This window comes from Dermacentor variabilis, chromosome 10 (genome assembly GCF_050947875.1).
Source record: "Dermacentor variabilis isolate Ectoservices chromosome 10, ASM5094787v1, whole genome shotgun sequence".
NCBI lineage: Eukaryota > Metazoa > Arthropoda > Arachnida > Ixodida > Ixodidae > Dermacentor > Dermacentor variabilis.
Window position 1 is genome coordinate 35,792,485 of NC_134577.1, and position 12,380 is coordinate 35,804,864.

Genomic DNA, 12,380 nt, shown 5'->3' on the forward strand with positions numbered 1-12,380 from the left:
AATATTTTTCTTTCTTTTCAGCATGCGGATTTCAAGGCTGAAAAACATGAAGTATTCAGCATATCGGCGAAGGCCTTCGCCCGTCGCCAATGTCACGCTTACGAGGGCCAATGCTCATTCAAAAAGCAAGAATAACGCCAACTCCAAACCAAATTTATTTTCCTTTCTCAAAACAACGGTTTCGTTTGTACATTTGTGCACTCTGGCCAGCTGCTTGACTAGACGTTGTCGTCCCCGGCCCCACCCCCGTGCACAGAATAACAATATGCAGCACCTTTAATTCCGCAGTGTAGGTATATCCACAGTCAAATGTCACTTGCTATTGTAGCATAAATACATAGGCACCAGGGGCATGCTATACGGAAATCACATGAAATATCTTTTATAAGTTAAAATTAAATTATGGCGTTTCACGTGCCAAAACCACGATATGATCATGAGGCACGCCGTAGTGGGGGACCGTGGAAATTCGGACCACCTGGGGTTCTTTAAAGTGTAGCTAACTTTAAGTACACGGGTGTTTTCGCATTTCGCCCCCATCTAAATGCGGCCGCCGTGGCCGGGATTCGATCCCGCGATCTCGTGCTTAGCAGCCCAACACCATAACCAGTCAGCAACCACGGCGGGTTTTTTTTTTTTTTTTTTTTTATAAGTTGTGGTGTTTAACGTTACAAAGCTGCACAAGGCTATTTTGACCAAGTTTTTTTTTTTTTTTTTAACATGCGCCCAAAGTACGTACACTAACATTTTGACATTCTGAAATCAGTGCGTTGCCATGGTTATGCAGAATTTCTTTCAAGCCTTTCTCGCCATTTTTTTTTCGTCTGGAACCTAAGGTAAGATCGATGCAGACTAGCCAGCAGTCGTCCATTCAGCGTAGCCCAGGATTTGGCAGGATTTCCGAGCTCTTTGTAGTTCCCATATACATCAAAATATGGCACGATTGTTTGTCAAAAGAAGGGAGTAGTACCGATTGTCGCGTCACACGTGGATCTAGAAAGAAAGACATAAATAAAAGAAAGCGAAGGCTAAAGCTTTCCGCAATTTGTAACACAAGTTTACGGACAGGCGTCCGAGCCCTGTAAGAGCTTTAGCTCCCGGAAGCTCAAATCGCACTCCACATTTATTGTTTACATAACTTCGTGACAGGAGGTCATGCAGCCTTGTACTCGGGGATCTCGTTCTGCAAGTTTAGCGACGTATTTTTTTCTGTTTGTTGTATAACAAACCAATTGATTGATTGATTGATTGATTGATTGATTGATTGATTGATTGATTGATTGATTGATTGATTGATTGATTGATTGATTGATTGATTGATTGATTGATTGATTGATTGATTGATCAGAGCTGGCTCCATCGAAGTAACGAAGGCCAATCTCCGAGGTCATGCTTTTTTATAATGAAGGCGCCGGAAGCGATTGCAGGAGCTGGAAACACGTCATGGCAGCCATGTTTTCAAGCACAACCTATTACAGTTTCTAGAATATCGGAGCACCGGAGAGATGGACAGCAGCGCTGGTATCGGCATCTTGAGACGCTTTCTTCAATCACAACGTCTTAAAACCCTTTTTGCGTTAGGTCACTGTTCTCGCAGTACGTAAATAAAAAGGGGAAAGAAATCAGCTGTACGCTGATTGTTGCTGCTGATGCCTTTACATACCCACCCCTTCTTTCACCCGCCCCCCTCCCAAGTAGATAAGTACAGAAAATAGTCGCTGCAGTTATATTTATGTGCAACAACAAGTCGTTGCAATTATAATGATGTGACCCAGCCGGTGCTGACATTGCGCACAAGTTTTAACAAGGACTGAAAATAGAAGTAGTGTTTCGCTTTGTCGGTTGTGAATGGCGCATCGGTCCTCTAGCCTCCGGAATAGTCCCGGAAGAGGGCTGGGTTTCATTACGTAGCTTCGCAAATGACATCACTGAAGAATTGTTAAGTTGCACGGCCGCGCGACATGGACACTGCATGCCTGCAACACATCGCCGCTTTCTGTCATAGCGTACATTGTGGAATGACTGAACTTTAAGAGCGGTGACGCCGCCACAGTTTTCTGATGGGGAAAAAAAGGAGTGCTGCAGAATCAAGATTAAGCTTTCAGCGGCCACTAAAACGATCAATGTGCAACATGGATAACAAGATGAAATATATAGTGCAAAATATTTTGAAAAGCGAGACAGTATACAGATGACAAGCAGGGCAACTGCCATCAAGAGAGGCCATAGAGGTCCATCTCCCATGTGCATAATATTAAAGAGAAAGAAACGGTAGAAGGACAATAAAAAAACATGCACGTACACAAGAGAAAACTAAAAATTAGAGAAACAGATCGAAAGGAGCTGGCACAACGACTCTATGCAAGTTGGCTGAAACGGCGCAGAAAGCCTGTTTCAAGCTAAGAAGAAAAATTCACTTAAAGACTGTCCTGCCGACAGCGGCGGCGCCCAGTTCAGCAGCCCGTCGACGGGGTCAGAGTCGTGGTGCGCGGCGGAGCGGCAGTGGTCGAGGCGTCGCCTCCGAGCAGCCCCTCCTGCGCGGTAGTCGTACCGTTCGCACGGCCGCGACACGCCTCGTGACGGTTGTGCAGGCGGTCGCACATCAGTCCCAGCAGGTTGGTCTGCGCCTCGACCTGGATCACGTGGCCCATCTCGCCCTCGATCCGCACCAGGGGCGTGCTGTTCACGCTGGCCGTGATGAGCCACGTCTTCTTGCCCATGTCCAGCATGAGCAGCTTGCCTTCCGCGGTGACGCACTGGTCCACCAGGTGCCACTCCAGCCCGTGCTGCTCGACACAGCGCCGGCCGACGCGGTGCGGGTCGGGGTGCCGGGACATGCAGGCGATGATCCTCACCGCGGTCAGCGTCTCCTCGACGTGTCTCATGACGCACGTCTGGACCATGTTGGCGTGGCACTCCTTGCTGCCGCGGGTGCACCTGATGGTGGGGCTGGACGTCGAGTTGTGCTCGCTGCTGTTGCCCCTGCCGTTGCTGTCGGCGTCGGTGGTGTTTGTGCTGGTGCTACTGTTTGTGCTGCCGTGGGTGCTGTCGGGGCTCTCGGTAGAGATGCTGCTGTTTGTGTTCTCCGTACCGTCAGAGCCCTCGGTGCTGTTGCCGTTGTTGACGGCGGCGGTGTTGTTGCTACCGGCACCGTCACCGCCGCTGCTTCCGCTACCGTTCTCGACGCGGGCTCGGCCGAAGGGCAAAAGCGTGAGGTGCATGTACTCCCGCAGCAACTCGTACACGGGCAGCAGCTGGGAGACGATGAAGCGGCGGCTGTGCGGGCAGAGGCACTCGTAGACCACCTGGACGCTGACCTTCCTCATGGAGATCTCGTACGAAACGTAGCCGGGTACGGCGGGGCCTCTGGTGCGGTTGAGCCACGGCCGGATTCTCGACGTTCGGTTCGTCGGCGATACCGCCGTCGCAGTTTCGGGCGCGTCGCGGTGAGACCTTCGGTGCCTCCTGGTAGCGCCCTCCGTCGAGGGCTGTTCCGTCGTGGTCTCCGGGGTCATCGTGGTCGTGCTGGTCGTCGTAGACTGCGTTGTGGTTGTCGTTGACGGCGCAGTTGTGGTGGTGGTGGTTGACTCCGTAGTCGACGCAGGCGCTGAAGAATGCGGCGGCTGTTTTTCGGTTTCCGAGACGTCCGGCTTGAATCCGTCTCGAGTCGGTCGGTAGCCATCGGGAGCACTGTCGTCGACCTCGTTCTCATCGACACTCGCGTTCTTGTAAGCGTCTTCCAGTCGCTTTCCGCCGAACAGGCTGCTGATCGGATAAGACAGGGCTAACGCGAGTAGCACGAGCGCTACCAGAGAGCCGGCTATGCAAACGTACTTGGCCGCGAAGCGGCGAGGCCGCTGGGGCTCCGGACACAATTCCGCAGTGTCAGCTTCAGCCGCGGCACCCATGACGCTGACTATGGCGCTCGCAAATGAGCTGTTTGCCCGCGGATGCGAGCGAAAGGGCAAGGTTGAACAGCGCGCGGGAGGGGCGATGCATCAAACGTTCCTCTCTCTGCGCGATCTTTCTCGCGTTCCAATAAAGACGCAGCGCAGGTCGCTCGCGGTACGTATGAGCGCGCTTGGTATTTGTCGCCTCTTTCCCTCTCCTCTCTCTCTCGATACATTCTCGCTTTCCGAGTGCCCGCGCCGAGAAGAACACATGAGAATACCGTTTCCGCTCGAATATATTACATACGAGGTTAACGAAGTACGTAACGCGAATCTCGAGAGTAACGGCTGGCTTATATATATATATATATATATATATATATATATATATATATATATATATATATATATATATATATATTACGTAGATGGAGGTTCACGTAGAGAGAAGTTTCAGAATGCGTGTGGTATCGAGGATCGGATTAGTCGACTGCAATGGCATGTACTCCGCTGTTAGCGATCTAAGAGGACAACACAACAAGTGAACCGTCAGCAGACGCCGTTTTCTCCCCCCGCACCATCGACGACAGCTGTAGCCGTGCCAAGTCGAATCAATCACGAGACACGCCAAGACAGGTGGCAAAAGAAAAAAAAAAAAAAAGCGGCGGAGCGGAAGCGCAAATTCCTGCCGAACCTACCTCGCGCCATTTGCAACCGTCACTAAGATTTGCTTATATAGCCGACTTACATAAGCTATTCTCACGTTTGCTTTTTATAAAGTCCATATGGCGTTTAACGTCAACCAGCGAACAGACGTTAGCGCTTTCTGTTAAAAAAAATAGGCCCCCTTGGGGGTTCGGGGACCGCAATACACCAAGAGAAAGATGCTTGTTGACTATCTTTGTCGGCAGATAGCGGCACCTAATTCGTGTAGGCAAATGAACAAGTTTATAGCAAGGCAAAGAGGTCCATACGAGAAATTTACAGACATTCTATAGACTTTCTAAACCCGTACCTTCCGACGAAAGATCACGGCATTTCAAGCGCGTTCGCCGAAAGCGAGACGATCAAACGCTGTAATCTGTAGTACATGAAATTCAACGAGGCCATATATGAACGCAAATTTTAAGGTATAGCTGAGACGTCGGCGACGCAAGAACGAGCGCTAGACACACAAGGCTTACAATATACATACCAGCACTACACAAAAACAAACAAACAAACAAGCAAACAAAGATGAAATCATACATTGAAAGCCATCGTACAGGCGTAAACATGAGCTGACGCAACTTTTGGACTACACTTCCCGCGAATATCGCGTATTTTTGTTACGCACGTTAATGTTAAACGATGTGTAAACTTGACATTTACATTCAATGTTACAGCTGCTGTTGCCAACGGCTGTTAAGTGCTTCTTTTTCCTTTTTTTTTTTTTTTTTACTAGAAGGCTTTCATTTAAGGAAACGTACTTTTTTCGACCCCTCCCCCCCTCCCCCATATCTCGATATCGGCGTGTAAATAAATAGAGAAAGGCAGAGGAGGTCGACTTCAATTTACCTTTGCTGCCAATAAGATACGTCCCAAGTCAGTCATTTCCTCAGTTTTGAGCCATGTCTCTCAAGGCAAACTTGCACTGAAGTTGCCTTGAATAAATAGGAACAAAGGAAGAAATCAAGACACGGGCTATAAGAGACACTTGATCAATTTCGACTACCCGTGGTTGTTCAACGTGTACCCAACGCACGGTACACGAGCGTTACCGCGCTCCCCCTCCCCCCCTTTTAGGAACGAGGCCGCCGCGATCGGTAACCGAACCCGCGACCTTGTACTCGGCAGCGCAACGCCGTATAGCCACCGAGCCATCGCTCCCGTGTTTCAGCTTAGAATCGTGGCGAAAGCTTAGGTATGAGAGAATACGGTAAGCGGATTGTTTTTTTTTTCTTATACTAACTAACGGATAGCTTACAATGGATAGCATACCACGAAGTCAAAAGCCGTCGATGATGAAAAAAAAGGGGGAAAAAGAAAAAAGAAACATGGTCGAAGGCAGGGTCATGTGATCTGCAGGCACAGACCAGTATTATTGTTCAACATGTACGACGACTGAGGGACGAAAGAAATATCAGCGCTTCGGCGGCTGAGTGTAGAAGGCACCTCCAAGAAGAGCAATATGGCTACGAAGAATGTCAACACGTAGCCCCAACCGCGGGTGACCTCGGCGCGTTCCTCTGGTATTTTTTTGCACGAGCAATTCAAGAGAGCAACAGCTGGAACAGGCATTGCCATTCCGCCAAGAACTGAAAAAAAAAAAGCTAAAGAGCAGGCAACTGCGAATGACGCACTTCAATTTCCACTGCCGCATGGCATACGACGACGAAGCATCCGGAACGAGATTGGATGAGCATTGTACTAAGCAGACACGCGCGCGCGCTCCAGATGTACACAGTATAATAAACAAAATGGCGGATCTCATTTGCTAACGCTTCTTTCTTCGTTCCTTTTCTTTTTTTTTCGGGAGATGTGCAGCAGCACTTTACGGCGAAGCCGTTAATGGGACTGCCTACCGCTTTTCGAGGAACTTCTATGTTGTAGCGTAATCGAAAGCCTGAAATACGAAGTTGGTTAGTTAAGGTAATTCGGGTTTAATGGCGCAAAAGCGACAAAGGCCATGTTGCGCCAGCCACATTCGAAGTGTCTAACCGTGCAGTGCCTTCTCCGGAAAGCGAGCAGAATTTTTTAAAAAACATTATTTCTTGGGTCTGCGTAGTCTACTCCTAAACTTGTGTACGGACGCAGCCGACACTTACTACTGGGCGTAAAGGCAATATCGGAGGCGATGCATCAATGCAACCACTTCGTTCACCGCGATTCCGTTCGTTTGGCCAATGCGGCTCCACTCTTAAACATGCGCTATAGCTGGAAACGAAATAAGTTACTTTCTCGCCCAAAGAAAAGTTAATAGAAGAGCATAGATACAATTTCAGGCAATAGAATATCGTATTCAAGTGAAATAACTCTCCCCGCGCCACTTTTCGCTCACGTGACGGCACACGGATTGGTTGCACTATTTCACCGTCGAGCGGCGCTACATGTCATTCTTGCACCACTTTCAGGGTCAAATTAAAATTATATTTTTTTTTTTAGTTTGTGAGATACAAGCATGCTCGTTTCCGTCGATAAGACACACAATCTTCTCATTCCCACCATAATTCAAAGACATGTTTCTAAATGGTGGACAGTCCCTTCAAAGAGCCCCTCACGAAGTTTGCCCATTTTAAACGAACAAGCGTAACCTCTATTTCACGCGCTGAATATCGTGTCTGCAAAGTATTACGTCGCTGCGCACACACACAAAAAAAAAAACAGTTGAAATTCAACCACGTGCCCTAGGGTCAGAAAGAAAAAAAAGAAGATAAAGAAAAGCGCAGCCATAAGCGCAGCCTTGCGGCGGCACTGGTCAGTATATAAATCGAATGTCGATGATATAACAGCCGGCAACGCAGCCCTACCATCTCATTGGAACACGCAGCCAGCGTCAGTGGAGCCGCAGCCAATGAGGTTTTGCTCCTTGGAGCCGGTGCAACATGCATGAACATGCGTCGGATGTAACAAAGAAAATAGATGTATACTACGATCGTATATAGCGAATCATTTCAGAAGGCTCGTATATGGCGAAGAAATTGCGCAGGATTTATATAGTGAAGCGTTTGCGAAGACTCGGTTAGATTTCGGGTCAGTGGCAAAACGGATTACAAGAACATCCGAACGATATGAGCACTCCGATTCACAGTTTCGCTTTCTTTGCTGTTTGAGTAGCTCGGACAGGCATACGCTCTCGTTTGAATGCGATTCTTCGTAACCACACAGCGTAATTTGTCTGGTGGCGCCCGACGTAATTTCTATCTGAAACTGGTGAATTAAAGTGATTGATTTGCCATTATTACAGCGAACCTGTTTATGCCTAGGGTTCCGTAAAACTATCATCACCAGCAATGGCTCGTACCACTGCTCGCGCGTTCGTCGTCGTCTTCTACCACAGATGGCTCCGTTGCCGCTCATTCTGCCAGAGTTACCATACAGCCCCTCGCACTCGCGCCACTGCTCGCGCCTTCTTCCACCCTGGCTCCGTTGCCGCTCATCATGCCAGCGCTCCCATACTGCCCGACGCACACGTGCCTGAATGCTCGCGCCTTCGTCGTCTTCCATGCAGTTGGCTCCGATGGCGCTCATCATGCCAGCGTTCCCATACTGCCCGTCGCAAACGTGAGTGAATGCTCGCGCCTTCATCATCGTCTTCCAGCCGGCTCCGATGGTGCTCATCATGCCAGCGTTCCCATACTGCCCGTCGCGCACGTGCCTGAATGCTCGCGCCGTTGCCTTTCAGTTGGCTCCGATGGCGGTCATCATGCCAGCGTTCCCATACTGCCCGTCGCACACGTGCCTGAATGCTCGCGCCTTCGTCGTCTTCCAGTTGGCACCGATGGCGCTCATCATGCCAGCGTTCCCATACTGCCCGTCGCACTCGTGCCTGAATGCTCGCGCCTTCGTCGTCTTCCATGCAGTTGGCTCCGTTGCCGCCCATCATGCCAGCGTTCCCATACTGCCAGTCACACACGTGCCTGAATGCTCGCGCCGTCGTCGTCTTCCAGTTGGCACCGATGGCGCTCATCATGCCAGCGTTCCCATACTGCCCGTCGCACTCGTGCCTGAATGCTCGCGCCTTCGTCGTCTTCCATGCAGTTGGCTCCGTTGCCGCCCATCATGCCAGCGTTCCCATACTGCCAGTCACACACGTGCCTGAATGCTCGCGCCGTCGTCGTCGTCTTCCAGTTGGCACCGATGGCGCTCATCTTGCCAGCGTTCCCATACTGCCCGTCGCACTCGTGCCTGAATGCTCGCGCCTTCGTCGTCTTCCATGCAGTTGGCTCCGATGGCGCTCATCATGCCAGCGTTCCCATACTGCCCGTCGCAAACGTGAGTGAATGCTCGCGCCTTCATCATCGTCTTCCAGCCGGCTCCGATGGTGCTCATCATGCCAGCGTTCCCATACTGCCCGTCGCGCACGTGCCTGAATGCTCGCGCCGTTGCCTTTCAGTTGGCTCCGATGGCGGTCATCATGCCAGCGTTCCCATACTGCCCGTCGCACACGTGCCTGAATGCTCGCGCCTTCGTCGTCTTCCAGTTGGCACCGATGGCGCTCATCATGCCAGCGTTCCCATACTGCCCGTCGCACTCGTGCCTGAATGCTCGCGCCTTCGTCGTCTTCCATGCAGTTGGCTCCGTTGCCGCCCATCATGCCAGCGTTCCCATACTGCCAGTCACACACGTGCCTGAATGCTCGCGCCGTCGTCGTCTTCCAGTTGGCACCGATGGCGCTCATCATGCCAGCGTTCCCATACTGCCCGTCGCACTCGTGCCTGAATGCTCGCGCCTTCGTCGTCTTCCATGCAGTTGGCTCCGTTGCCGCCCATCATGCCAGCGTTCCCATACTGCCAGTCACACACGTGCCTGAATGCTCGCGCCGTCGTCGTCGTCTTCCAGTTGGCACCGATGGCGCTCATCATGCCAGCGTTCCCATACTGCCCGTCGCACTCGTGCCTGAATGCTCGCGCCTTCGTCGTCTTCCATGCAGTTGGCTCCGTTGCCGCCCATCATGCCAGCGTTCCCATACTGCCAGTCACACACGTGCCTGAATGCTCGCGCCGTCGTCGTCTTCCAGTTGGCACCGATGGCGCTCATCATGCCAGCGTTCCCATACTGCCCGTCGCACTCGTGCCTGAATGGTCGCGCCTTCGTCGTCTTCCAGTTGGCTCCGTTGCCGCTCATCATGCCAGCGTTCCCGTACTGCCTGTCGCAAACGTGAGTGAATGCTCGCGCCTTCATCATCGTCTTCCAGCCGGCTCCGATGGTGCTCATCATGCCAGCGTTCCCATACTGCCCGTCGCGCACGTGCCTGAATGCTCGCGCCGTTGCCTTTCAGTTGGCTCCGATGGCGGTCATCATGCCAGCGTTCCCATACTGCCCGTCGCACTCGTGCCTGAATGGTCGCGCCTTCGTCGTCTTCCAGTTGGCACCGATGGCGCTCATCATGCCAGCGTTCCCATACTGCCCGTCGCACTCGTGCCTGAATGCTCGCGCCTTCGTCGTCTTCCATGCAGTTGGCTCCGTTGCCGCCCATCATGCCAGCGTTCCCATACTGCCAGTCACACACGTGCCTGAATGCTCGCGCCGTCGTCGTCTTCCAGTTGGCACCGATGGCGCTCATCATGCCAGCGTTCCCATACTGCCCGTCGCACTCGTGCCTGAATGGTCGCGCCTTCGTCGTCTTCCAGTTGGCACCGATGGCGCTCATCATGCCAGCGTTCCCATACTGCCCGTCGCACTCGTGCCTGAATGCTCGCGCCTTCGTCGTCTTCCATGCAGTTGGCTCCGTTGCCGCCCATCATGCCAGCGTTCCCATACTGCCAGTCACACACGTGCCTGAATGCTCGCGCCGTCGTCGTCTTCCAGTTGGCTCCGTTGGCGCTCATCATGCCAGCGTTCCCATACTGCCCGTCGCACTCGTGCCTGAATGGTCGCGCCTTCGTCGTCTTCCAGTTGGCTCCGTTGGCGCTCATCATGCCAGCGTTTCTATACTGCCCGTCGCACACGTGCCTGAATGCTCGCGCCTTGGTCGTCGTCTTCCAGCCGGCTCCGATGGTGCTCATCATGCCATCGTTCCCATACTGCCCCTTCGCGAAGAGGCTGACGGCACTGGCCCACTGCCAGTCGGTGCGGTGATCTAAGTCTCAAATTCTTTGCCTCAATATATCGCGAAATGAAAACACGAATGTAGATTACGAATGTATAACACGAATGAACGCGGATGTATAAAATTAAATGTGTGTGCGTACCTTTCGTCACGATGACCACTGATCAAGACAATGTGTTCGTACCTTTCTTCAGAGTTCCGTGTTACGTCTTTGTCGTTTGCTACACAGCTTCGCTGACCATCCACCTTCATATAGTGGAATGGCTCATGACTTTTTTATCGTGTTAATTGGTTAATCGTGTAAATTCTTGTGGTAAAAATATTTGGTGTATTAGTTTATTAGTGTGTATTTTATGTGGTATACTTACTTCAAATGCAATGCTTTTGTAGTTGTTGATGGTGCTTGATATGTGCCATGGCTTCTGGGCCTTTGTCAAGCTGCAGATTGCAGCTTTTAGCAAAGGAGTCCATCCAGATATTTCTGGAAAATAAAGTTTAATTGATCTGTGAAAGCTTCTTAGAAAACTGAGTTTGTCGAGCTAGTTGACGCAAATGCATCTTCTATAGTAGAAAGCGAAGAAAAAGAAATGACGTGAACGAAAAAGACATCAGCAACCGCAATTCGGGGAACGTTATTAGGAAATGACGCACTTTTATGTGCGGAGTGCACACAAAAAATGAAAAAGAAATGTCACGTTCGGCGTCGTGTCGTGGTTTCTTTGGTAATTTTCTGTAATAGTTACTAGCGCTTCGTCGCGTAGTGTACTTTGTTCTGCATTAAAATTGGCACTATAATATTACTAAATTTTGTTCAAATTCTTAGAACGATTTGCCTCATGAATATGGAGCACCAAACAAATACAAAATTATTATTATTATTATTATTATTATTATTATTATTATTATTATTATTATTATTATTATTATTATTATTATTATTATTATTATTATTTACATGTCACCTTCGCCTCTGTCGCGCCTACAGTGATGTTTTGCAAGTTCACATAGCTTGTAAAAACAAATGTCCAAGTTGCAAGCGCCTGTAAAACTTGGTGTAACCCTGCACAATGTACTTGATGCACTCTAAGGATGCTTTTACCGAAGCGAGACGATCGTCTACGCTGAATGCTGTCGCACAAGCAATGTTTGTGTGAATGACGAAAGGGCAAGAACGTCAAGGGGATCTCGCTGGAATTTTAATGCCGAGGTTATTATGCTGTACTGATATACAGACTTCTCTCCGATTTACATCCGCAAAGCGAATCTTGGAAGATGACTAAGGCTCAGACAGACGCAGCTGCAAGTGAAAACGGAAAGCTGTCGAGCATGAGTCAAGTTCAACGCGTTGTTCTTTTTCAATAGAAACTGCTATGCGTTCTGTATAGCTTTAATTAACGCTTACCACTGATTTGCTCTTGCTCAAGTTTCGAAACAATATAGCATATTATGGTTCGGATCGTTCAATATGACACTTATTCGGTTGTTTACTTGCCTGGATTGTAAAAACATGTAACAATAATAATGCGTAGCTGCCTTCGTCTCGGCTTATCTTGGTGTTCACATCGCGCTCCTCAGAGGTTAATAGACGGCAGTCTCGAAGGACATGCACTGGCGTACTGCAGACCACGGAAGTGACATAGCCGCCACGTTTTAAACACCACTCGCTGCGAGGGGCGCGAACAAATGTAAGTTCGAGTTTCTTTTTTTTTTGGGGGGGGGGGGGGGCAATCCATGCAATC

At 50.2% G+C, this 12,380-nt stretch overlaps 2 protein-coding genes across 3 annotated transcripts in view; both read right to left on the bottom strand.

The window, feature by feature from the left end:
* LOC142560316 (gamma-interferon-inducible lysosomal thiol reductase-like) overlaps positions 1 to 12,380 on the bottom strand; it is a 52,135-nt gene that overhangs the window by 29,833 nt on the left and 9,922 nt on the right. Inside the window, exons 1-2 of one of the 2 annotated variants that reach the window (XM_075672311.1) lie at positions 11,010 to 11,122; positions 5,448 to 5,533 (exon numbers count right to left, since the gene is read on the bottom strand). The exons of the other annotated variant lie outside the window; for it this stretch is intronic. The gene's annotated coding sequence lies outside the window, so the exon portion shown is untranslated. Of the gene's footprint in view, positions 1 to 5,447; positions 5,534 to 11,009; positions 11,123 to 12,380 lie in introns of those variants that run through there. 2 annotated transcript variants of the gene reach the window in all.
* On the bottom strand, positions 133 to 4,064 carry LOC142560311 (uncharacterized). The gene has a single exon (XM_075672306.1). It carries the CDS (start codon positions 3,906 to 3,908, stop codon positions 2,454 to 2,456), a length of 1,455 nt encoding a protein of 484 aa, XP_075528421.1. The 5' UTR covers positions 3,909 to 4,064; the 3' UTR covers positions 133 to 2,453.

Coding starts and splice junctions, on each gene's coding strand:
- LOC142560311 (XM_075672306.1), bottom strand. CDS start 3,908: ATGGGTGCCGCGGCTGAAGCTGACACTGCGGAATTGTGTCCGGAGCCC.